General features: G+C 44.5%; 1 protein-coding gene across 2 annotated transcripts in view; it reads left to right on the forward strand.

Moving 5' to 3' along the window:
* Positions 1–259: 259 nt before the first annotated feature.
* Positions 260–26,354, forward strand: part of LOC135459933 (phospholipid-transporting ATPase ID-like) — a 73,419-nt gene continuing 47,324 nt past the window's right edge. Inside the window, exons 1-3 of one of the 2 annotated variants that reach the window (XM_064736425.1) lie at positions 260–574; positions 7,528–7,606; positions 19,940–19,998. In XM_064736425.1, coding sequence (XP_064592495.1) covers positions 7,564–7,606; positions 19,940–19,998 — 102 coding nt within the window. In that variant the 5' untranslated portion in view covers positions 260–574; positions 7,528–7,563. Of the gene's footprint in view, positions 575–5,118; positions 5,182–7,527; positions 7,607–19,939; positions 19,999–26,354 lie in introns of those variants that run through there. The other variant, XM_064736426.1, reaches the window with a different exon arrangement.

Consider the following 26,354-nt stretch of genomic DNA (forward strand, 5'->3'; position numbering starts at 1 on the left):
AATTTGATATGTTTGACTCTTTTATTTGCTTGCTTTCTCTTTGAAAGCTTCCGCGTTGGCAGGAGGTAGGTAAAGCAAGCAGCTGTTTCCTCTGGAGTTAATTGGGGTTCCCCAAGCCTAGGTGCTCTGCTTTTCTGCTTTACTCCTTCACAGTTTGTAGCACTGAAACATTTTATTTTTAAGGGACCTACTACACTCTCCGTCCCTACAGGAAACAGAATATAAAAAAAGAAAAAGGGGAGGAAAAGAAAAAAAAAAAAAAGGAGTTGGCAAGGAGCCAAGCCCAGTGACTGAAGTAAGAAGTGGGGAACTTGGAGTAAGTGTAGTTGCCGGGACATTGTATGTCAGAGCGAGTCAGCGGCGGATTTTAAGGCGTCGGAGAGGACACGCGATGCCCATCGCACGGCGCAGATAAGGTTTGCGGCCGTAGGTGAATGTCCTGGCGCTGCGACTGCGAGCGAAGCCGTCGGTCTGGGGAGGGGATAAAGCTGCGTGTAAATGAGAAGAGAGGAGTGTACCGGAGTGCTATGGAGGGCAGCAACTTTGTTGCTGTGACTTTTACAAGCCTTCAAGGGTAAGACTGAACGCGTTCCTTCCGCTCTCTCGTTTTTCCTGCCGGTTTCGGGGTGGTGCGCGGGGGGACAGAAACTTGCGGGGTGTTTTTTTTCCAGACCCAAGAGTTTTGCGGAGCTTAATCAAAGCGCTCGGGGTTGAGCTTTGCCTACGGGCAAGCTGGGAGACGTCTGGGTGGAGTGAGCTGAGCTGTGCATGATTCCGAGCAGCAGCAGGAGCGGGAGCAGCAGCAGCCGCCCGGGGAAGCTGCTATTGTTTGTTCCAGAGGGATCAGCCTGCCTTTCTCTTTGGGAACCCGCTCCGCAGCAGCCACAGCTGTTGATCCGTAACTTGAGCGTCGTCGCTACTAACCCACCCAGAGGAGCTGAATGCAGTTTTTTGACTGCCACCCCGGTGTCAGTTTAAAGAGTGTTTTAATGAAGACAGATGGAGGATGTTGGATCATTACTTTAAGACGTGGCAGATAACAGACTGAGCCTGTTTCCCAGCAATTACAGCTAATTGCATTGGAACATTGGAGTGTAGGGGTGGGAGCGCGGAGTTCCATGGGTTTCTGTATATATAGATTGGAACAGCACCAGAAAATAGCTGTAGGGCTGGCTCACCTCATCCACAATACCTGTTCAGGTGTGGAAAAAGCAGGGAGGTTTCAGGGATACTTTCAAACTCGTCGCACCGAGTCAGTAGATCTAAACCAGGGGCTACACTGCTTTTGTAAACCCTGATGGCAGCAGTGACCACTTACAGTGCCTTAAACTTATGCCAGGTTTTAATTTTGCCAAATCTGATTTCAGTCCTGTAAAAGAGTAGTTTTTGGATTCAAAACACACATTTTGGTTGTCCACTCTGCAGCTCACTTTCTGTGTTTGCAAAGCAGGGAGTGGTACAACACATGGTATTCCCTGTTTTGCTCTTGAGGTATTCAAACACAAGAGGATGTAAGGAGGGGTGGAGAAATGCAAATAGTAACGTAGTTCAGTGCTGAAAGATGATTAATACTAATGGCTGAAATTTTTGCGTCTGCTTTTGGTATGGAAAAGTAAATGGATTGTTCTCTTTGGAACCAAAATTTGACAAATTTGACTGAAACAGTTAGTACCAGCTTCAGTTCAAAGGGGCCCCTTGGCAAACACACCTTTGTGTGGCACATGGGAAGGTCAGCTTGTGCCAGGTGTGCCAGGCCTTAATGCTGCTTTACCAGAGCCTTGGCAAACACTGCTCTGTGATGTCCTCCTTTTGCAATACCCATGAGTGACTGTGACTGTCCAGCTCCAGCACAAGGGCATGGATAAAACAGGGAGGTTGAGGACCCGATGTGTTTTAAATCCTTAGTATTTTCTCAGATGTGCCTCCAAATCCAGCGTAAAGTGATACATGTTCAAAATTTAGGGACTGAGATCTTGTATTTAACATTATTACTCCACCAAGAGCAATGAGTGGAGAAAAGAAGCTTTCAACCTTTTTTGTCATGACCCTTACTGCCTGGAATCTGTTTTCTCATATGTTGAGTTATTGGTTGGAAATTTAGTACTTTAGCATGAAAAATAATAGAATTCTAAGATCAGTGAGTATTTGTGATCATTACACCATCTAAACAGAAATTAAAAAAACCCCCAAACTTTTGTGCAAAAACTGACCTGACATGAAAAGATGAGTGGAGGCATGATACTCTTTCTGAATTTGTACCTGCACAGAGTTGTTTAAAGTTACGCATACCACAGGATATTTGGTGGCAAAACTGACTGGAGAAATCTTGTTTTTCTGACTAATTCTCCTCATTTCTAGGAGTTTGCTTCTCATACTTCAGCACAACTCACTGCCTCCTCAGATCTTATATGACCACTGCTTGGGCAGGAATTTCAGTCTGTACTGAACTACACCCCATGATCTGGATTAAAATAACCCTTCCAAAAATGATTGTATTTAACATGGATCATTTCACAGAGTCTGGGAATGAAGTGATAGGAACAGAGGCACTAAGTATATTCTAATTCATATTTATCATTGAATCTGATGTATCATATAGCTTTGTCCAGAGCAGCAGGGCCAAGAAAAGAGACATGTTTTCCTTCCACAACATCTGCTCTGCATTCATCCAGCTTGTGCCATGCCTTTTGTCATTTTGCCCACTCCAGGCTGTGGTGGTGGGAAATGCCTCCCTCCTCCTCCAGTTTGCAGTACAGCCCTCAGTGAACCTTTGCAAAGCCCATGTGTGGTAGCTCATTGCAACTTACCCCTCATGCAGGAGGAGCTTTGCAGTTGTGTTCTCAAGCCGAATCATTGAATTGTGGAATGGTTTAGGTTGGAAGGAACCTTAGATATCGTCCTGTTCCAACTCCTCTGCCAAGGGCAGGAACACCTTTCACTAGTCCAGGTTGCTCAGAGCCCCATCCAGCCTGGCCTCCAGGCATGAGGTACCCTCAGCTTCTCTGGGTGGCTGTGCCAGTGTCTCATCATCCTCCCAGTAAAGAATTTCTGCTTAATATCTAATATAACCCTACTCTCTTTCAGTTTGAAGCCATTCACCCTTGTCCTGGCATTACGTGCCTTGCTGAAAGTTCCTCTCAAGTTCTCCTGTAGCCTAAGTACTGAAATTTTCTCTAAGATCCCACCAAAGCCTTCCCTTCTTCAGGCTGAACAACCCCCATTATCTCAGCCTTTCCTCACAGCAGAGCTGCTCCATCCCTCTGATCCCCTTGGTGGCTCCTCTGTGCTGGCTCCAGCAGGTGCCTGTGGTTCCTGTGCTGGGAGCCCAGGGCTGGATGCAGTGCTCCAGGTGGGTCTCAGCAGAGCAGAGCAGAGGGGCAGAATCCCCTCCCTGCCCTGCTGCCCACGGGGCTCTGGGTGCAGCCCAGGACACGTTTGGCTCTCTGGGCTGTGTGCACACAGCCAGCTCATGTTGAGCTTCTCATCCAGCAGCTCCCTCAAGCCCTTCTCCTCTGGTCTGCTTTCAATCCATTCCCTGCCCAACCTGTACTTGGGATTACCTTGACCCACCTCACTTCTACCTCTCTTAAATGAGGCAGAATTTGGGTTGTGAGAAAACATCACTTTCCTATTCAAGATCTGTCAAAGAAGCTTCTAATTGTGGCTATTGAAACACCCAGAGCTCTTGATCAGACTGTCAGCAGCCATAAAGCAGGTGGACTGTCAATATGTGGATTATCACACATTGCAGATGTTGAGCACCAGAAAGTTCATAGAGCCCTGTAGGTACAACAGTTTCCTGTGGTGAGCGGGGATAATTTATTTGTAGCTTGTACCCCCAATTCCCTGTGAGAATTGGGAATTCGAACTTTAAATAATTTCTGAATTAATAATTTCTGAAGGGCCTGAAAACATGGGGAAGCAACACATTGTCCTGTTAAGCTGAGGGGGCCTACATGAGTGCTCAAATACTCTGAGCCCCAGTTGATTACTGACAATGCTGTGTACCTGGGGTAAAAATAAATGAAGCAAATCCAAAAATAATCAAGTGAAAAGTGGAACAACAAAGAGTCCAGAAGGGCTGACACAGACTGCGGAAAGCAACTAGAGGAGACTGAAGCAGTGCTTCACTTTGCCTGGCCATAGCTGGTGCCAGGGAAAATTAACACAAACAGGAAATTGCCTTTTTTTTCTGACTGTAGAATGTTTTTTGTATGTTTATGGGTTTTTAATTAATTCAGGAAAAGGAGGCTATGAAATTGTCCTACCAAAATTTAAGAAGTACTTAATGCCACACAACAAAAGAAATATGAGATAACCTTTTTTCCCTGATAATTTAATTTTTTTTTTCCCTGGAAAGCATAACGAGAAATTAAAACTGTAATTAAAAATAGATGTGAGTGATAGGAGGCTGATGACCCATTCCATTGCAAGTTTGGAGTGGAAACTGAATCTCAGATTTAAAAAATAGGAAAATAAAGAAAGCTGAACTGGAGCATGAATTTTGATTATGTGTGAAATCTGTGGGGGAAAAAATACCCAGAGGGACGTTGTTGATAAATTCAAGTGCAAAGACGTTGGACCATGCAGGTAGAATTGAGAGTCTAAAATAACCTAAGAAAAAAAAAAAAGAACTGGGGCTAAAAGGCAGGAAGAGCCAAGGTCACCCAAGAGAGCACATCTGTCTGCACAAGCTGTGATAAGTGAGACAAACGGGAGCAGTACCTGTGGCTCCACCAAAGGGGACAATTTCACCATTACTTGCTTGTGTTTCTTTTCACACTGACAGCTGGTGGTCAGCGAGCTCTCAAACTGAAAACAGACACCTGTGTGTGACAGTGCACAGTCACAGAAGGGGGTGTGAGCAGGCAGCCTTGCACAGAAGCCACAGCCCTCCTGAGAGTGGCTTTCCTCTGTAAAAAACTATGGGGATTAGATGTGTGAGTCAATAACAAAGCAGTAAAGGAAGATATTTGCAATATTATGAAAATAAAGGGTACACCTCAATGCAATAGGGGTGTGTCCAGCCCTTAATGCCATCATCTGTGTGCCCATTGAATACTGACACATTTTCAAATGACATTGTGGTTTGGGCAAGTCAGGAACTGAGTTTTGCCTGGAGGATCAGGTCAGCTTGGGAAGGATTCATACATAACTCCTGGGATTTAACTAAGTGAGCAGGTATGCCAAGTGTGTGTGGTGGTAGTGATGTGTTGGAGAGGTAATTGATGCAAATGGATGTGGCAAAGTTATCTCCCACATCTGCCGTAAAAGGCAAAGGTTTGTGGGAATTGAAAGCCTATAAGGGTATTTGTGTTGCCATGATGGTAATTTAAATTTACTGCTGAATGAAGACGTTCAGTGCATGCAGTCCTGATTTAATGCACTGAGAAGCTGTGGGAACTACATGCTTTCCATATCAAAACACTGTATTGTTTCAGTCTTCTTGTCATGCTGCAGTCCCACCAGAAACCAGGGTTCAAAGAATCACAGTAATTAACAAAAGCCATGTGTCAGAGCTGAAGGAAGTTTCAGGTTTTTTGTTTGGAAGATGTGAAAGTCTATTGTTTGTTTCATGTTATTACTGATGAAAGAAAGCTTATAACCACCTTCGCTTCTCTGCTCCCCCAAAAATGTAAACATCCTTTTTTCACCCTCTGCTGAAATTATATGCCTTGTTAATTGAGTACACAGCTGGGAGAGGTTTGGTAGCTGGGGACTGTTTTTCTAAAAAGTTTGGAAAATACATGAAGATCCAGGGTTCATATGGGTCATGTAATCATCAATATGATGATTATAACCAGTTAACCTTTTGCATATTTGTGCTGACAGTGAGGAGTGACTTTTGTTTTTCTGAAATGTTCTGCAAATACAGCAACATCCAGAGTTCATATGGATCATGTAATCATCAATATTTTGATTACAGCCATCTTTGTGCAGCCAAGATTACCAGATCAGGGATTATCAGATCTGTGACTCCTGGTGCTTCAGGAAATCTGAGGTCTTTACCTCTATGTGTGTGGGGAGTGTCTCACTCTTCCCACCATCTTACGGGGAACTCTCTGTCCTTGTTAGTAGGGTTTTGTAAGACATAATAGTAATCCTAAAACATGGAAGAAATATGTTGAAAGTGATAGACTGAGGTCAGGGATGGAAAGTAAGTTTGGTCAGCAGGGTCAAGAAAGCTTTAGGTTGTGACATTGCATATTTTAACTTTAAGTGGTTTGTCTTCATGGCCAGAGAAGTTCTGGGGAGAGGTGGTACCAAAGCACCTGTCACGATGAGCAGAAACAATTGGAGGAGTAAATAGAGAAAGCACATCTTCCAAGCAGAGTGGGCACAGAGAGCCTCCCAAACCCCTCACTGAATTCAGATTCGTGCAACTGCAGCTGCTAAATATAGCTTTGCTGGAGCATCTGGAACACAAGTCTGGCATATGTGGGGATTGTAGAGTCTTCCCTAAAGTTTACCCTTTTTTCTGCAAGCACATGAAGTCCAAGCTCACACTGGTGGTGTTGTATCAGGCTTGCATTTGGGCAGTGGCATAGGCTGTATTTGTATGTGAGTGTTTCCAAAATATGATATATTTGCTATTCCTGTCTCCTTAGGCACCCTTGCTCTGCACAGATAGCATAGGATAAATTGAAAAACTACATTCTGTTACCTAGAAAACTTGTTCTGGATAGACTGTGACTCTCTCAAGTGGCTCAGCTTGCCTCACTGACCACTTAAGCAACTACTACAGTGTTCCTGTTGATTCAGGCTCCTGGTCACAGGGCAATGCCAGCTTTTCTCATGGGCACAGATCGTCTAGGTTGTCAGCCCCAATACCACCTTCAAAGCCTTTAAATAAACTTGTCTGGTGATTGGGACACTGAAAATTTCACTACCAGCCAGTTTTGATGTGGTTTTTTTTGTTTTTTTTTTTTTTTTTAAATGCTCTATTCCTCTGCCTATCAGGACATATTCAGAGCCTGAAATGCATTTCTGGTGCCTGGCCTTAGCTTCTGGGCCAGACAGTTTGCAGCTAGCGGAGGAGAAGTTTTATTGTGGTGTGCCCCAAACATGCAGGATGACCAGGAATGGACAACAGTGCGAGCCAGCACGTGTTGAGCAGCAGCAGATTTACAGGAAACCAGTGCTTCCCACTGCTTCCTCCTCTTCAAGGAGGCTGGTCTTGCTCTGGGTAGACACACAGTTCCTCTGTACCTAAAGTACAAGCTCTGGGTGTGTATTTCTCATTTTCATATGGCACCAATGTAGTGAGAACGTCCCTTTCAGCTTCTCCTCCCTGGTCCCTTCTTTGTGCCATGTCAGGTGATGAATTGACCAGCATGTCCCAGGTAAGGTAGACCACTGATACAACTTGAAAATTTTAGATTGTTTTGTATTTTAATGCATTCTAGATGATAAACTGTGTCTGCTAGCCACAGTGCTTGGGAATTTTTTCCCCCCATTTATTTGGCATAGAATGACATGTTTGTGCTGCTCTATGTGTTGTGAATTGCCTTCTCTTTTCTCTTGCAGAAGTTCCATGGAGTTGGACTAAAATAAAATTTTGGGATGTCTCTATTTGGATTAAAATTTGGAAAGAAGAAATTGAAAGGTGAGTGTAGTCTGTTAATGCCATTTTCATGGGAGCAAAGGAATGTAAATACAGCACATGTGCAAGTCCCTGAGCTCCTGTTTGGGAGCATGTCTGGCCCAGAGCAGGTGGGAGAAAATACGCTTTCTTTCCTTTTCCTGCATTTCCTAGTGCCTTGGAGGAGTGCTGCAGACTGGGTGCTAGGGAATGGGGGCACATTTGCAACAGGAGCAGCTACAGAGTTTGTGCACTTTCGTGACACATGACTGCCTTGGGGAAGTTGGGTTTTGGTGGCTTTTTTTACAGGAATCCTTTGCGGGAGTGGGTGGATGAGCAATGCACATTGCAAAGTCCAGTGCAGTCTTTGGATGGTGAAATGTACTGGTGCATCTCAAATTCTGTGTTCAATTTTGAGCCCCTCACAAGAAAGACTTTGAGGTGCTGGATTGTGTCCAGAGAAGGGAAAAGAAGCTGTTGAAGGGTCTAGAGTACACGTCTTATAAAGAGCAGCAGAAGGAGCTGGGAGGTGTTTAACCTGGAGAAAATAAGGCCCAAATGAGGCCTTATTGTTTTCTGAAAGTACCTGAAAGGAAGCTGTAGTTAGGTGGGGGTCAGTTTCTTCTCTCAGGTAACAAGCAACAGGACAAGAAGAAATGGCCTCAATACTTCAGGGGAAGTTTAGATTGGATATTAGGAAAAATTTCTTCACAGAAGGGTTGTCAATTTTAGGAACAGGCTGCCCATGGCAGTGGTGGACTCACCATCTCTGGAGGTGCTTTTAACAGATGTGTAGATGTGGCATTTAAGGACATGGTTTAGTGATGGAGTTGGCAGTGCTGGGTAAACACTTGGATTTGCTGATCTTGGAGGTCTTTTCCAATCTAAACAATTGTATGATTCTATTTTATGATGGCAATGGCCCAGATATTCTGTCCAATCAGAAACAGGAAGAAGAGTAAATTAGAGACATGGACCCTGAGAGCATACCCATGTGTGCACCCTCAGAGACCCAGTGTGCAGTCTCTGGTCGGGGATCCAGGTCTGCAGACATGGTGAAGAGGGAAAGTCTCTAGCCTTTCCTTTCTGGGTGTTCCCCTCTGTATTTGATGAATGTGGAATTACTGCCCTACTTGTATTTTGACAAGAAATTCTTTTCCAACCTCTCCGAGCTCAGAGGACTGAACAGCTTTTTCCCAGGGGTTTATTTTTGCAATTGTGCTGCTATTTCCCCTTCCTGGACCAGGGCAGACTGTGAGCCCTGGTGTTAAGACAGGGGCATCCGTTTGCTTCTCTGACAGTCCCAGGAGAGGAGGTTGATATTGCTCCCAGGGAAGGATCTCTGCCAGCCCCAGATACTTTTTACCCCATCTTGGCTTTGCAGATGAGGTTCACAGGTTTGTCTGTGAGCCACTGTCCACTCAGGGCACCCCACTTGTAATGCAGTAGCTGTTCAGATTATCAAAGAGATTCTGTTGCTATATTAGGAGAGTGTTGTGTTTTGCCTGGGCCCTGGCCTGGGTTTTAGCAGGGAAGGGTTCAGCCCCCCCACGCTCAAACAAATATTTGAGGAACTCAGATCTTCCTAGATATAAACTCTGTATTTTACTGGGAAGAATAATTTCTTTTCACATCCAATCATCAGTTCAAAACCAATGAAGGCAAACTGGAAAAAGTTCAGAGGATAAAGGAAGCAGAGGTGATCAGGGAATGAGGAGCTTCCATAACAGGAAGCTGAGAGTGTTTTCTCCTCCTCTTGTGTTTTTAATTATTTTGCCTTGCATCCCCAAAGCTGTGATTTCTCCTTGCAAACATTTAACTAGACGTTTAACTAGAATGTTAACTAGAATGTCAGTGTTGAAGTGCTATTTTAATCCAGGAGTTTATGAGTCTTTGTGTTTGTAGAAGTCCAGAGGACTGTGCTGCCTGAGAGCAGGCAAGGCCCTGCCACAGGGAACATCCCATGTGCTCATCTTGGAGGGGCAGTACTGCTTATGGAAAGACCAAATTTCTGTTTCAAAAACAAAGCTGGATGACGTTTAATGTTGCTGAAGAGCCATGCTCATGATATGACTTTAATTGGAGGGAATGTTTTACCTCAGGCATCAGCTGCTGGACCTGGGGTAAGGATTGCTCCCATGAGACCCAGCATTTTTCTCCAGCAAGGCATGGTTTCCACATGAGCTGAGGTGCAGGTGAAATATGATAGGTTTAGTTTAAGAGGACAGGTTACATGGTCTTAAGTTTCTTGGAGATAAGGGTTGGCTTTTTATAGTCTCAAGTTCTTTATAGAAGTTTATCAGGAGTGTAACTAAAACGCAGCTGATGTTGACACACAAAGATGCCTGGAGGAGACCAGTTGCTGGGTAATGTTGGTGAAGCTGTTCCAGCTGAAGCCGGGAAGTACACCTCTTAGATAAGCAGCAGAGGTGTTTCTATGGAAAAGGGGCCTGAGATCTTTTACACTGAGGTTTAACCTACAGTGGACATGGGTGGAAGGGGGGCACTTCTAGTTCATCAAATGTGTGGAGGGTTGGAGATGGCTGATTGTTGGAATCTGAAATGCAAGGAATTCTTAGAACTTTGGGCCTGTAAGTAAAAGCTTCGAATTAAACACAGAAGTTAATCTGAGACCTTGGAAGAGGCTTCTGAACTTGAGTACTAGAAGCGAGAATGTGGATTTATAGTTTAAAGCAGAGACATGTTAAGTTAAGAAGAAGAAAGTTTAGATGTAGGGGGAAAAAAAGTACTTACAAATGTAAACAAGACGTTTAGAATGTAGTACTGTAGGTTTTTGTATCATAACATGATTGGCTAAGAAATTGGTCATAAGATTGGCTTATCTTACAGTGTAAGATTGCCTTACACTGTAGCATGAGTCTGTAAGATGAAAGATATAAGGATTGGTTTAAAAACATAAATATCCTTGTTGGTAGTGCTTTATTGGTCAAGAAATCCTTAAAAGGTCTTGTAACTAGGCGTTTTGTGACCTTCTGGACCATGTAGAAAAGATGTGAGCTGAACTCACCCTTCCTGTCTATGTAGAAGATAAAAAAAAAAATCACACAATCAAAAACAACTCAGAGGTCCCATCTCTAACTCATTCAAAATTCCTTTAAAAATCCCAATAACTGGTGCCCTGTGATAACTGTGGACCATCTCTGTACACTGGCTTCCTCCCATGGTGGTTTAGTTCAGCATTGGAGCTTCATACCTCAAGGACAGGGATAGGCAGGTACTGTCCATCGGAAAAATGGGAATAGAGTGCAGGGAGAATTCATCTACACAGATGGAAAAGCAGTCATCAGAGATGGAAGAGCAGTCATTACTGCAGTTTCGTCTCCATAAGCCCAGCCTCAGGGCACTGTGAGAGGAGGAAGGAGGTTATAAATCGAGCTAGGGCTTTTGGAAGGCTCCCCTGGGTTTTCCTTCTTGCCACTCACCAAAGCAGCTGGGCTTGGAGCAGGCAGGCTCTGGGCAGAGCTTGGCAGCTCCTGAGGAAGGCAGCCCATGACTGGCACGTCTAGCTCAGCTGCCTTCTGGGACCCCTGTTCCGATCCAATAGGAAGTGTCTCACCACAATAGACATTGAGTATGAAAAATGTATTTATTTTTACATAATTTCCCATGGGGGAAATAACTGTGAATTTAAAAACTTCTCAAAGTTCGTTTTGGAGCTGTATTTATTTTTATGATTTTTTGCATCACTTCCTATCACTGTGCATTGCTGTTATTAACAACAAGTGCAATTGTGTTAAGCTGTGGAATTTACCAGCATGTCTAAGGGATACTGTTTTCTAGTAAAGGAAATTATATGTGCCAGCCACTCACTGTCAGACTAGTTTTCAAAATAAAACCAAAAGACAAAAAAGCTGCTTTTTTTTGAACATGCTAATATTAGTCAAAATATTGTGAACTATTATCAGAAATAAAACCAGGATACAGAGTGATACAAAATTCTAAACCAACTGTCGAGGGGGAAAAATCAGTTTTTCAAAATGAAGAAAAGACAATTTATATTGCTATTATATTTGAAAAATGTGTATTTCATTCTGAAGTGGACTGAAACAAATATGAAAAGACATGGATGCTTCTTGAGAATTAATTTGCTGCCAGGCATTTTTGAGACATGATGAGTCCCCATGTCTGCCCCGAGCCAGGCAGGTGGCTGAGATATTGCCAGGAGGAGGAAAGGAAGGAAAACCAGAGCTGGTGTTATTGCAGGAGATGGGAAAAGAGAAGAGATGAGTCAACCTATGTCCCTTCCTAGAAAAAGCTACAAGAGAATATTATCATGTTTAAGGTTATCCAACACTTCTTCCACCTTTGTCCCAAGAGTGCTATTTGACCACAAATGTTGTACATGCTGTGAAAATCTGGGGCATCCTTTTGGATCTGTCTTTTCGTCTTTTCTCTTTTCTTATGGTGATAACAGAAAACGCTGCTTTTAGAAAAGTGCAGGGTCTACCACTGAACTTTATGTTGATATTAAAAATGCACTAGACCTAAGGCAAAAAAATATTTCCACTTCACCCTCAGGGTTTTTTATTTCAGACCTTTCATCTGCTGTATGATAATGGAGGAGGTCAGTACATCACCAAAGTGGGCCCTCTGTTAGTGATGCCAGTAGCAAAATATTTTGGCTTTCTATGCCTGGGATATATGGAATGTTTTACTTGTGTGAGAAATTCCACTATGTGTGGTGTTTGTTTGATGCTTAGCAGGAGGCTGAGCTCCGTACCAATCACCAAAGACACTGACCATGACCACAAAAGGGTATTTGTTGCATTTTATTTCTTCAGGAGGAAGGAGGATTCTTGGTTTTTTGAGGCAAAAAGATATAATTAATATATTTATTTAATAATAGAGGGACAGGAAGGATGAAAGAGGGCTGAACCCATTGATGATGGTGTCCCTGTAAGGTCATGGTGTATGCTTTTTCGTAATTAAATGCCTCACACTCAGCACAGTCTACTCCATTTCTGAGATGAAAATGCATGATTGCCAGCATAAATCCTCTCCAGCCAGAGCAGTCAGTGAGTCTACACAGAAGAGGGGGCATCTGCACATTAAAAATGTGTGGATTTGTAGCATGGAGTTCAGGAGAGCTCCTCCAATGAGTCAAAAAAACTCCACATTTGCTTGCCAATCAGCTGAACATGTTCCTGCTCCAAGCTGGGTTTGGCTCTGACCTCCCTCTCCCCCTTTCCATCCCAGTGGTTTCTCAGTGCTGCTGCTGTCCCAGCCACGCTCACTGAGCCCTGCCAGGCTCTGGCTGCAGTTCAGGGCAGGGATGGGCTTTGGTTTCGTGCTGCAGAGCAGCAGGTGCACGGCACCGCTCAGGTTACAGCATGAGGGTGGCATGGCACTCAGGAAAGGAGGGTCTGACAAATGTCTGTGTCCCAGACTGGCTGTGAAATATAGATATTTAATCACTATGATCCTCAACCTGTCACACAGCTCTTTGCTTCACCCATGCATCCTGTGATCCATATGAGAGGGTGAACCTTTGGTGTAAAGATCCTTGGCTTTGGTGTTGGATGAAGTTCACTTGTTGCAGCTCTGATGCCAGAAGGGCACTGCTGTGTTATGAATGTGAAATTCTGTGGTACCAGTGCTGTAAGAAATAATCCCATTGTCTTTACCCCAGTGGCAGGGACTCTACCCAGACACAGCACCTGCAAATCGAGACACTTGTTGCATAGTTATTTCACCTCAAATGGTTGCAAAAAGGGGCAATTATTGCTTTTAGGTGCAATGAGACTTTAGCTATTAGCTTGTATAATTACCTCTTAGTAGAAAAAGATTTTGGTTGCCTAACACAGTATATGATGACTTGCCCTCTCCCATGGAGTTGCCTTTCAGTGGAGACTGTAATTCTCAGGTTCTTTGAGGGGAGGGTAGAGGGAACGACTCACCATGGCAGTTTTCAATCTCTTGTGCACATAGAGGAGCAGTCCTGCAAGGACCAGAAAACAGGGCCAGGATTTGTTTGTCTATCAGGAGGTGGCTGGTCTCCTGGATGCTGGGTGTGAGGTGGCCATACCAGAAGCTGGGCCACACAGTGATGATGAGGTGCCCAAAAGTAGGGACAACAAAAATTAGGAGGGAGGTGAGACAAGGAGGAGGTGCTAGGAGACACATCATGAGATGTGTGACTAGAGGGGGTGTTCTGGGACCTCTTTCAGCCTGTTGCAGTAGAGACCTGAATTACAGTCCCAGCAGGGTCAGTTCCCTTGGAGCCAGAACAATCTGTTACAGCTTTCACAACTTGGTATAGCATTGTGAAGAACCACTCTATAAGGGAAGCTGGGGAGATGAGTCCAGCTCCTGGATGCCATTCTTTGTAGCTGGTCCAGGGCAGAGTTTTTGCTCTTGAGGTCACTTGTTTAAAGGGTGGAGGAGAGATTATTATTTTCACAGAGTTTATGCTGTCGCTGTTCTGTTGTCAGGGTTAGTTACGCAGGCACTCCCCTAATTGGGCTGTGTTCATTTCGTGCATGGAGTATCAGTGCCTAGTTTGTAAAGCACTTGGCAAAACCAGGCAGGCCTTAACCTCCCATTTCTTGGAGCCACAAGACCCAATATCTACAAAACTTTTCCAATACCCTGTCGAAAGTACTTCTCTTGGCAAATGCTCCTTAGCATAACCCAGAAACGAATTTCCAGGCAGTCTGACCAGATCTTGAATCTAACCTTTTGCAGGACTTTTCCATGCAGCAGTCCTAAAGTAAGAAGGCTGGTGGGCTGGCCAGTTACATTTATAGCTGATTTTTTGGCATGGGTTTAATTTTATTAAATACAGATGTTATTCTGAGGTTTAGCTTCTAAAACTGTCTGCCTGAGAAAACAGGCACTTTCCCAGTGACTTGGTCTCAGTGGTTAGACCAAGAACTGGGCACTAAGCCATATTTATGTACGCCGAGTTTCCACTGATGAATAATTTAAAATAGTTTTCAGTGGCAGTGAAATGATAACTTGGAGTACAAATACCATTCCTTCTTTCCAGTGAATGCAATTTGCAGAAGCAGAACATTTGATTTACTTAGAGATATATTAAAAAGTTTCAAGAAATGAAAAACTTCTCATCTGATATCCGTACAGCTTCACTCTCCCATTTTCCTCATTGCTTTCAGAATCAACAGGGCATGATAAGACATGCATGCTTGGATCTACAGCCAAAAAACCCTGAGTTATGGTTTCCTGGCAAAGCTAGTGTAATGCTTGACTTTTCTTAATATTTTGTTTATTGTGATCATCCAAGAGACTTCATTTCTGTCCAGACTGTTCCAGAAACAAATGAGAGTCGTGTGGTCTGCAGTGGTTGAGAGCTGCTGGATTAGGAGGCAGCAGTAGGACCTCACAGTCCTCAGCTGATAAAAGCCACTGAGGCAGTGTTGCCCTGTGCATGTGGTCACAGTGGTTCTCCCTTGGTGTAGCCAGAGGACAGGAAGCTCTCCTTGCTGATGCTGTTGGATGAGACTCCCTGTGACATTTATTGTGGTTAATCTTGATTTAGTCAAAGATACTGGCTGTTACCCAGCAGGAAAAATTAAATTTCACCACTAGGAATTAGCCTTGTGTTTTGGCCTTTAGGGACACTGCCTCTGAGAGAGATGGATGGCTATGGCAGGCAAAGGCTCCATTCAGTTTTGAACCAGGTTCACAGTTACCTGGGGCCTGAAGAAAGGGTTATCACAGGAAACCTGCCCTTAGGTGCTGTATGGGAGTGCAGTGCCTTGATTCTCATTCCTGTTCTGTTTCATGTCCCACTGCCTCATGTTTCTGTGCCATCCCAGAGCTGTTTGCTGCCATTAATATTTCTCACATAAAAGCCACTTGGAAAGTGCATCTCTCACTGTTCTGAGAGGCTCCTTTCCCCACTGGGGCACATACATGTGTCAGCTTTTTTCTAAGTGCATTTGAGACTCTTGAGTTCAAATCCATGTGTCAAGTGCCTCTTCCCTGGCTGCCAAGACCCTGGGGGCAACCTGAGAAAGGGGATGGCTTCTTGCTCCCTCAGTGTGCCCTGGGAAGAGCAAAGGAGCTCAGGGCATGTTCAGCTGTTGCCTGCAGCACTTGGATTTCCGCTTCTGCATACAGAACAGAAAGCCACTAAGGACTTCAGAAGCTGCCGTGTGACACCGAGGCTCTCCAAAGCTTTGTCATTTATTCCTATTTACATTAACACCATTTATCTTTTCTGAGGCACTTCTTCCAGGGCTAAGCTTGGAGCCCCTGAGGAGGGGATAAGGGGATACTTAGTGTATGGCAGGAAACAGGCAAGTGTTGGGAACTTCTGTTTTTTCACAAATAGCTTTATCTTTCATCGGCTTTAAGGATACCAGTTGTTCTCAGACAAATTCCTGGAGGAGCACACAACACAATAGTTGTAGCCCAGCAAGTCTGAACCTCTTGAGCTCTGCTTCTGTTTTCCTCTGGGACACCAGATAAGTGACTGATCTCTTGGTACATTGTTGTCCCTATTGTGAAGATAAGAAAAATTTGAGGAAAGCAGTGAAGGATTAAGCACTTTGAGGGCATTGAATGAAGCCACTGTGGTTGATCTGAATTACCCATTTGGGGCCGATGGCAGCTGATTTCAAAATGACGGATACTGTTAGATGTGCCTGAAGAAGGAGAAAGGCACGTTTGCCTGCTAACATAGCTTTACATTAGTGATTAGATGGCTTGATGAAAATAGCCTACAGACAGAGACCAAAAAATGGTGACCTGAAAAAGGGCTTAAAAATTAGGGATGCTATGTATTTACAGGGTCATTGGAGGAAAAGGAGGAAGGCTAGCACCTCAATGCATTGGACAACTTAGACTCTTGCTAATGCAAGAGTGAGCAAACAGGAAGAACTAGCTATCTTAACACATCATTTAATAGGCGTAATAGACACGTGCTGTGATAACTCACGAGGCTGGAATATTAATAGAAAATAATAAAACTAACTCTGTATGGTTAACAGAAGCTTTCCTTTCATGACTGCATGGTCTGAAATGCAGCTTGAAGAAAGAGATGAGCAAATTGCAAATCTCTTAGTAATGCTACAAAGTAATGAACACTAGCATAGAAAACCAAGAAGGGCAGTCTTTTATGAAAAAAAAAAAAGAAAAAAGAAGAGGAAAAAAGAGAAAAAAGAAAAAAAAAAAGAAAAAATACTTTTCTGAGAGGCAGGATATAGTGGTAAATGAAGAATTCCATCCATGCAGAGGCAGAGCTAGAGAAAAGTGTAGAGGAACACGACCTACTCAGCTGGCACAGAGTTTTGGTGCAGAGGTGGGTAACTTTTTGGAGAGGAGAGGAGGTTGTTTCAGAAGTGATTCCCTCCAAAAGGGAGGGAATGGGAGGAGCTGGCTGGTCCTCTGAAAGCTGAAGGGAGTGTAAGCAGGAATAGTTATAAAATGATGTGATGATACTTAGGAAAAAGTGACAGTATCAAATTGTTTAACATTGACTTGAAGAAGGAAACCTTCAATAAATATGAAGAACTAACAGCTGAGACCTCATGGGAAGGAATCCTAGGGTGGGGGGAGAATTAGACAGAGCTGTCATTTCCTTAAATAATTTATATTAAAGGGACATATATTATTAATTGATATTAAGGGCACATATATTATTAATTGATATTAAGGGCACATGTATAAGTTATCACCTTTCAGAGAAAGGCTCAGAAGGATGAGTCAAATGGTGAAATCAGAAGCTCTCCATTTGCTTCAGACAAAGGAAGGATGCCTCTGGAAGGCGCAAACCAGTTTGTTTTATCCAGCACAAACAGTGTGGTAAAGGCTTTAAGTGAGAAAAGGCTATCAAGGACATAAAGGGCAATAAAAGTTGTTCTGTAAGAGTTGGGGTCTCTGGGGAGGCTCAGTGGAAAAAGCCTAGCAAATAAAGCTAAGAAATCAGAAGAGTTTTGTTGTGGTGTCTTTGTTTTTTTTGGTTTTTTTTTTCTTTTTTTCTTTTTTTTTCTTTTTTTTTTTTTTTCTTTTTTTCCCTCTAGATATCTAACATAAAGTTTGCCAAAAGCAGAGGAGAAAGGGGTGGATTTTGGGCTGGAATAGAGAGAGAATGGGTTGACTGGGTAAGGTAAAGCATGCCCTGGAGCAGTTCTGCCTTTGAGAGTCTGGCTCACAGGCAGGCAAAGTTCAGAAGACTGGGAAGAGAGCAAGCAGAGGGAAAAGACAAAAGCTGAACAATTATAGATGTATTGGCTTCACTTGAGTAAAGGTTAAAACAATACAGCAAACCACTTCAAAGTAACTAGGAGTGTGTGTGTGGGGAAGAGATGATTAACAGTCAGCAGTCCTGAAAAACTGCATCAAACCAAAATTAATTCTGTTTTAGTGGTAGCTGGAGGGCTATTGAAAAAACCTCAGATAGCTGCCATGTATCTTGACTGTCACTTGTGGCATTTTTACAAGTAAACTGGAGATACGTGCCTGTGCCTGAGATAAAATCACAAAACAGTGAGTGCCAGATTTTTCAGAAAAAAAATACATTAACAATAGATATTGATGACTGATAAGGAAACTTGAAAGATTCATCAGAGGTATATCCCATTCTGAATCTGGTATTCAATATTTACTTCTTCATCTTGGCTGACAGAATAAAGAACACACTCAGTACATCTGTGAATGGCACCATGCTGGCAAGAGCTACAAGCACACTGAAAGATAGGATTGGAATTGACTGGTTGGAGAAATAGTCTGAAAGAATTTGGATGCAGTTCAGCAAGGACAAATGAAAGATTTGCACTGCCTGATGAGGCATCTGGCTCTGCCAGAAAGGATCTGCCAAAATGGATCATATTCTGGGAAGCCATCCTCTGTGTGCTGTTGGTGCATAAGGAAGTTACTTTTAATCACTCCTGGGTGAATTCTTATGCATGATGTGCATGGTCTGCAAGGAAAGTTATATGTCCCTTGTGCCCGGGTCAGCTTTGGTAAGGCCTCAGCTGCAAACCATGGCCCACTTTGGGCATCCATCCAGAATGGGCTGCACTAGCTGGGAAGCCCACTGGATAGCACCAAGGGTGATGTTCCTTCCGATGGATTAATGCATAAGAAGCGACTGAAGAAAGAGGAACTGTTTACCCTTAGGAAGGCTAGTGTAAGGCATAACAGCCTTCAGGATGTAGTCAACTTTGAATCACAGAATCCTTGCACAGAACAGCCCCAAGAACCACAGCTTGCACCTGAGAACGTTGTCCAATGTGTCTCGAACTCTGTCAGGGTTGCTGCTGTGCCCAACCACCCTCTGGGTGAAGAACCTTGTCCTGATATCCAGCCTAAACTTCCCCTGACACAGCTTCAGGCCATTCCCTCTGGTCCTGTCACTGGGCACCAGAGGGGAGATCAGTGCCTGCCCCTCCTCTTTCCCTCCCAAGGAAGTTGTGGACAGCGATGGGGTCTCCCCTCAGTCTACTCCTCTCCAGGCTGGACAGACCAAGAGACCTCAGGTGTTCCTCATATGGGTTTCCCTCAAGTCCCTTCACCGTCCACATGACCCTCCTTTGGTCTCTTTCTAATAGCTTTTGTACCTTTTTGGGCACTGTGGTGCCCAAAACTGCACTCAGGACTCAAGGTGAGGCTGCAGCAGTGCAGAGCAGAGTGGGACAATCCCATCCCTCAATCATCTGTACTCTTGGCAAGTAGCACAAGGAACGTAGGGGAAGCAGAAGACCACCTTTGACCCTCCTGGGAGAAGACAAAACCTCTTGAAATTGAAGTAATGAGTTTTACCTTAGATAATACAAGGAAAGACTGCCCTAGGGGGAGGAATCTTCAGTCCTGGAATAGGCAATTGAAAAACAACTGGTGCTGGAGCTTTCTATGTCATTTTTGGGGAAGACAGGCAAGCCCCTGCTTTGAGGTAAAGGACAGATTTGATGACCTTTTGATATCCTTCCAGTAATTTTTGATTTCATGACAGCTGTGGGGATGGTGTCCCGTCAGTAGGATGACGCCCAGAAATGCACCTGTACTGGAAGAAGGGCACCAGCTGTAGGCTGATGGCAAAAACTCCAGAGACTTTAGGGGGAAGAGAAGGAGCAGGGCAGGAAGAGTGAGCACCACTAGCTGAGCGGGAAGGTGAACAACCTGACCAGGCATGGGCATTGCAGCAAGTGGTGCGTGGAGGAAACTTGTTCCATGGTGTTAAGAGTGCCATGGTGCCATCCATAGTGCAGCTCTATCAGTGCCACCGGCCACCCCAGGTCCCTGGCGTGGGGCTTCCATTCTCTGTGTCACTCCCTTCTAGAAGCTCTGCTTGCACTTTCTGATGCTCCACTCACATCTGTATTGACTCTGCTTACCCTCACGCATGATTGATGTGTTTCCTTTTCTTTGCAGAGGAAGAGAGACAACTTCAAGCAAACAACCGTGATTTTAATCTGCAGTTTGAATATGCTGTAAGTAACCAGTGTGTGTTGTTTCATGCAGATGTAGTCACAGATGTAGCTGCATCTGTTTCATGTCTCAAGTGTTGTTTCAAAGGGGTGAACAGAACTGTGTGCCAGCTATGGCTCTGCAAACCAGGCAAACACAAGCCAGATGAACCATCAGAGGTGGATTGCTGCTAAGTCAGCCTGAAAAACGGGCAGCTGAAGGAGATCCAGTTCTGGAAATACATGACACAGTGACTTTGCACACTTACAGAAAATTATTTGTGAGTCAAAGCATTTGCAGGATCAAGCTCCAAGGCCTTTCAATAATGGAACCTGGGGGGAGTTTTCTGTGGAAATTTGTCTCCATTTAAAGTAAAACATGAAAGGAAATGTGTCAGTTCCTCAGCTTTTGCAGTGAAATCATCTCTGTTAGGAAGGTTTTGAATCTGGCCCTTGTGGCTTTCTGCCAGCTTTTCTGCCAGATTCCTAACACTCTACTTAGGTTCCCTTAGGTGCCATGAAATTTGTGATTCCAAAGTGCACCTTGACACAGGCTGCCAGGGCTGCCAGGCTAATTTGCCAGGGAGCCACTTGGGCAACTTCATTTCCAAAGCTTCTGGGCCATTTTTTGATGGAGAGGAGGGCTAGCTCAGCTTCTAGATCTGTCCTGCCTGCAGGGTCATCCCCTCTGTGAGGCGGCCCTGAAGCTGCATTCCTTCAGTGTTTGCAGCTGCCAATTAATACCTAAGTGAATTTTGTGAATTTTTGTCCTTTGAATATCTGAATTCCAGTGGTGAAATTAATCATTCAGTTACTTGGGAGCTCTTTGAATCATGTTTTGATTTAGGAACATCACCAATATTTTCTTGGCAAGAGGTGAAAACACTAAGCATTTTAGAACACACTAATTTCTTGTGATGGGAACAGTATGACTTGCCAGCAGGTTTGACTGATGGCAACATGTGGTTTTCAGTAGTTTTCAGCCACAAACATGGGTTAGAGAGTCCCAGTGTCCAGAGATGCTGCATATGTCCTGAATATGAAATGCATGGCAGTTAATATATGTGAAGTACTATGCAGCATGAGTGTCTTATCAAGACTGGTGATTTGAGACTGGGGAAGTGAACTTGATTTGCACACAGCCTGCCAGTAGCGTGCTGTGATGGTTATTGCCACTACACATGGATTTGTCATCTTCCACTGAATGGCTGCAATGTGCAGTAGTGGGACAAGAAAGTAGGAGGGAGATGGGGCAGGTATGTCAGGGTAGAGGCAACAAGCAACTCTTCTGGTTCCATGCCTAATTCTGTGAAAAGCCATTCAGAAAACTGACTTTGCATGACAGTGCTTCCCAGCTGATTGCTTGATTGTGCCCAGGGATTTGCAAATAGCCACAATTAAGTAGACAACTTTGAGAACACTTCAGAATTTCGGTAAATCTGTGATTAAATGATAAAGTGAAGGCAGCCAAAAAGCCAGCTCAGTATAATTCGTTAAAACTTGGCAGTGAGTTTTGGTAATCATGCCCCTCATTTTAGTCAGCTATGGGTCATGATTTCCGGAGTCCTGTGTAGACTGAGGCTTGGGCAATCCAGGAAACTGCCCGAAAGAGCCAAGCCTTGAAGTGGCGAGTGGATGGTGTGGTACTAACAGACTTTAGGTGGTGATGCAAGAACTGCCCTAACTGTACAGGGCTGCACAACATGTCCTGGGCTGCGTATTTCCAATTAGTCCTCACAAAAGTTCAGTCTATTAACTCCACATTACTAGGGTGTATGGAAAGAACTAAACTTGAGAACTCATAACCTACATCACACCCCATGCTGTAGATTGCTGATTATGTGAGAATGACAAAAAGGGAGATAGTCTCTTGGCATCCTACCATAACATATCTATGGTGCTCCTGAAAGTTTGCTCTTCCAGGCAAGGGTTAAATTTGGGTACCTTCCTCACTTTCAGATTTGACTCATCATGTTGGGGTTGCTCTGCTAAACACTAGGATGTGGTTCAGGGGGAAAGGACCACTAAGAACCTAAAGAAACCCACGAATATAACAAAGCTTTAAAAGTATTTTAGAGACAGTGAAAGTCACAGGACTGAGTTTCAGATTTCTTGGTAACTCAAGGCCACATTAGCCATAAAACCTATAGAGCAGGTTCTTGCAACAAAGCCAGCTGAGGTGGTAAATGTTTCTTTAGGGTGAGGCAGTTGCTGAGAAAAGCCAATAAGGAAAAAGAAAGGGAAAAGCAAGTGTAGATGTTGCATATTGACTTTCTGGTGCAGCCAGGCTTTCTGTCCCACCTGCTGTGAAGATTTGAGCCTTTCACTAAACGGGCAGTTTCTATTATGCAGGCATAGATCAAAGGTACAGGGGTGTATTGTCCCTCTTTATCACAGCAAGAGCAGGGAGGTGTGAAAGTACAACCAGAGGTGGGTGTGTTGTCCCTGAATATCCCTGTTCCTGGTGGGACTTCGTCCCTTGCCGGTGCAAAGTCTCCAGGATATCTGTGAAGGGAGAAGAGACGAACTGATAAAGACTTGAAAACTCTATTGTGTGTGGAGTCTGACATCAGCTCTGGCAGCTGCTGAAGGGTGGCCCTCGTGGAATGAAGCGAGATTCCCGAATGGCTCAAACCAGCTTTGCAGGAACCTGGTACTGCACCGTGGAAAGCCACGTCTGCCACGGCATGCAAGGGCATGTCCACCTCCATCACTCTACAGCCTCAGGAGACTTCAGAGGGCAAATTCCCTCCCCGAGCTGGCAGAAAATACAGGAGATGCTAAGCAGCAGTGTGTCCCTGCCTGCCACACTTCCCCAGCCATGACGCCTCAGTAGTTGAGCAGAACGCTTAGAAAAATTAAACAAACTTTAAAACAAAGTGCTGTGCAGTTAACTGGAAGGGCTGAGTGTGAAGGTATGAACACTACCCACCAGCTCACAAAATTAGTAAGGAATGACTCAGAAACAAAGTGTGAATGAGTGGCATGAAAAGGCACTTAGAGCAGCACAGGAAAGGGCTCAATATAGGTCAGTAAAAATTATAAGTCAAGTCCCAATCCTGTGTTTATTCACAATGCAGACAGAAAGATCCTTCCTGAATTCAGAAAGAAGTTTGTTCTGTGTAAAAACTGAAATAAAATGGAAATATTGCTATACCACATCTGCAGGGTGGCAGATGTGATATAGCAATATTTAAGGACTTCATTCAACTTAATCTGTCTGCACTCACCCCAACACAGCTACAGAGGGGACAGCCTCTGTGTGTCCACCACGATGGGCTCTCCACCAACAATCTAGAGAGGAAAATCTCTTCTGAAGAGTTTTAATGTTGATGTGATCCTAGTTCCTTTTTAATTCTTTGCTTTCACATTGGAATTTAGCACAGCTGCACTGGGACGTCATGAAGAGCTGCAAAAACAACTTTGAAATTGGCTTTCAGACAATAGGAAAGGAAATGCAAGGCCTGTGAGTCAATGACAGATTTCAGCTTGGATCAGGACCCAGGGTGAAGCCAGCATTCTTTCATCAGGACCAGCAGCAAGGGGGCTGCTTGACTCGGGTCACCTGATGAAGTCTCTTGTGGAACAGGAGGGATGTATATGACTTCCTATAGCCAATACACATTGCCTGGGCTGGATCAGCACCTGGGCTCTTATCTGTTTGAAATTTAATTGGAGAGCAGGGAGCTCTGGTAATGGCTCAGACTCTGCTCCACCTCCTCTGCTTGCATGCTTTGATCTCAGAAGGCTGCCTGGTGGGTGATCCTCAAGGTCCTTATCAGCATGGTCAGGGTTGTGGCACCAGCTGCCCTCTCTTCCTGTCTCAACCTATAAGTATCTCCCAGTGTCTCTCAGGCTCAAGGCAGAGGGGAGTGTGGTTTGATGAAGTGAAAAGTGGTCTCAGTAGTCCCTGAAGGAATAGCTACAGCAGCAACCTGCACTGCTCTTTAGTGAGGTGTAAGTTGGGTCCATCTAAAGAGCACTTGAGGCACTGTCAGGGAGCAGCCAGAGCAGGGCTGAACTTCGAGAGGGGCAAGCTGGAAGGGGAGATGATCCAGCTCAGGCAGAGCTCCCACTGACCAGGGTGCAGTCCTGCAGCATCTGGCTGGCAGGGACAGGGCAGGATGCTGGTGATGGGATCCATCCTGACCATTCCAGACAAGGTGAGGTGATGAACCAGGTCCAGGGCCCTCTTAGGGAACCCAAGCAGAAGTGGTGAGACAGGGCTGAAGACAAATCTATACCAGGGGTCTAAGGTCCATCAAAGAAGTAGAACTGGATAGATATATCAGGGAAACAAGGACAGACAACAGTCTGCAGATGGGAATTCTACGGCATAGCTCAGGTGAGGATAGAAGGCTCCTGGCTGAGCAGAAGTGAACTCCTGAGCTCTGGACAGGGGTTTTTTGTGGCTGGAGACACCAGGTAAGGTCAAGGTCCTCAAGGCATATCAGGCCCCTGAGAAGCACATAAGCATTGAGCTGTGCCAGATGTGGTCTTCAGTGAAGTCCAAAGACTCCTTTGGATCAGGTCTTCATCAGATTAAGTCTCATGGAGAGAATACTCTTACCGCACTGGCTGGGAGTCTTGTTGTGTGAGACCATAATGAAAACAAAACAGTGGTTTGGAGTTTGTCTCCTTTGCACCACTCAGCAGTGCTCTGCCCTCTCCTTCTTTCCTCCTTCCTGACAGGCAGCAGTTTCAGGTGCTGAGCTGAGCCAGAGGAGGGCACAGTGTTGTTGAAGGGGATGCCGAAGAGAGAAGACTTTTAGGTTTTTGTGCTTGGCTTGTCTGTGAGCAATGACATGAGGTTACCAAGTCGTGCCAGCCCTGTGCACCACCATTATGATTAATTGCTCAGTAATGGGGTGACACCAGACTGCAGGAACAACACAGAAAAACACAACCAGTGATCATGCTTTCCTACAGATTTTCATGGCATACTTCATATGTGATGAGATCCTGGAACTCACTTCATTAGTGATGTCAAGAGAGGGTCGAGGGATTGCATATGTAAGACATTCTTATCCTTTTTCTGTTTAAAGAAAAGAAAAATTGTGGGGGGAGAAGAGAGAACTGTGCTTTGGAAATTGGCATTTTTATTTCTAGTGTTTGGCCAGTCTGTTACTCCTGGGAGTTTGCTTTTTTACAGGGACTTTTACAGGGACCAGATTAACACCATCACATCCTTTTGGCCTTTATCAGTCTTCTGTTGAGCTGGGACTGCTGCCTAACATCAGGAAAAAGTCAGTGAACTCGGGAGTTTTAAAACTGATCTGATCTGACTGTTCTGTACTCCCTGTGAAAACAAAGCCCTGGTGGCACATTGTGCACTGTTACATGAGTTTATTAAAATTTTTCATGAGCACTGTGATCACATTTCTGCTTATGGCTTCTGTGTTCTTTCCAATGGCACTGCTGCAGTTAATCAGAGTGCCATGGAATTGCACTTCTGCCACCTCCTCCGAGAGGCTTTACCAAAACACCTGGGAAGGACATTTCTGCTGCTCAGCTGTTCCATTGGTCTGTGCTACACAAGTACCAGAATTGCCAAGTGTTGTGACATAACACCTCCCTGTGGGGTCACCAAAGTCTTGTTAAAATTTACTTGGGGTTCGGTTGTCCAGCTGCTGGGAACTATTATGTCACTGAGCCAGGGGTATAAATTCAGTGGGTCAATACCTTGCCATACACTTTAGCCCCGGTAATCTAGCCACAAAAGCATCAGTGTCTCTTATTTCCAGTGACTTTTATGGCAAGGAGATGATTTGTTTGCTCAGCGATCTAAGGTAGGAACCATCTGCTGAGTTTTGCTTGCTGTTGGACGTCACAGGCGGGCTTCTGAAAACACCCCCAAAGTAACAGCTCATCCGCCAGATCTGGACTTGTGTAACTGTGGAGAGATGAGCACTATTCTTAGGGACAGCATTTTGGTGGAGTCACACCTCCAGGAGGTGTGAATCTAGCCCCTGAAAAGAGCAGATGAGAATAATCCCTCACCCACAGACAACATTGCTCTGGTGTCAAGCTTCGCATCTGGAGAGCTCCAGGCTGCCTGTGGGCAACCACGCTCAGACCTGCTCATTTAGGACACAGGTGCATGCAGGGACTGCCCTCGCACAACCAGAGCTCTGGGGCAGATCAGGGAGTAAATGTAAAGCTCCCCATCCCCATCTTTGTGCTTAGCCCATACAACTGCTCTTCTTAGCTGTTGGTTTTCATGAATCTATACGAAAATCAGAAATTTCAGTGAGACCTCCCAATACCTAATTGCTGTTACAAAGATTATTCCTCTCCATGACTTTTTCTCCATGGGAGTCTCCCCCACTGAAGGCAGAGTGTGGGCACAGTGAGGCAGATGATGTATTAGAGGTATTACT

This window comes from Zonotrichia leucophrys, chromosome Z (genome assembly GCF_028769735.1).
Source record: "Zonotrichia leucophrys gambelii isolate GWCS_2022_RI chromosome Z, RI_Zleu_2.0, whole genome shotgun sequence".
NCBI classification, from domain to species: Eukaryota; Metazoa; Chordata; class Aves; order Passeriformes; family Passerellidae; genus Zonotrichia; species Zonotrichia leucophrys.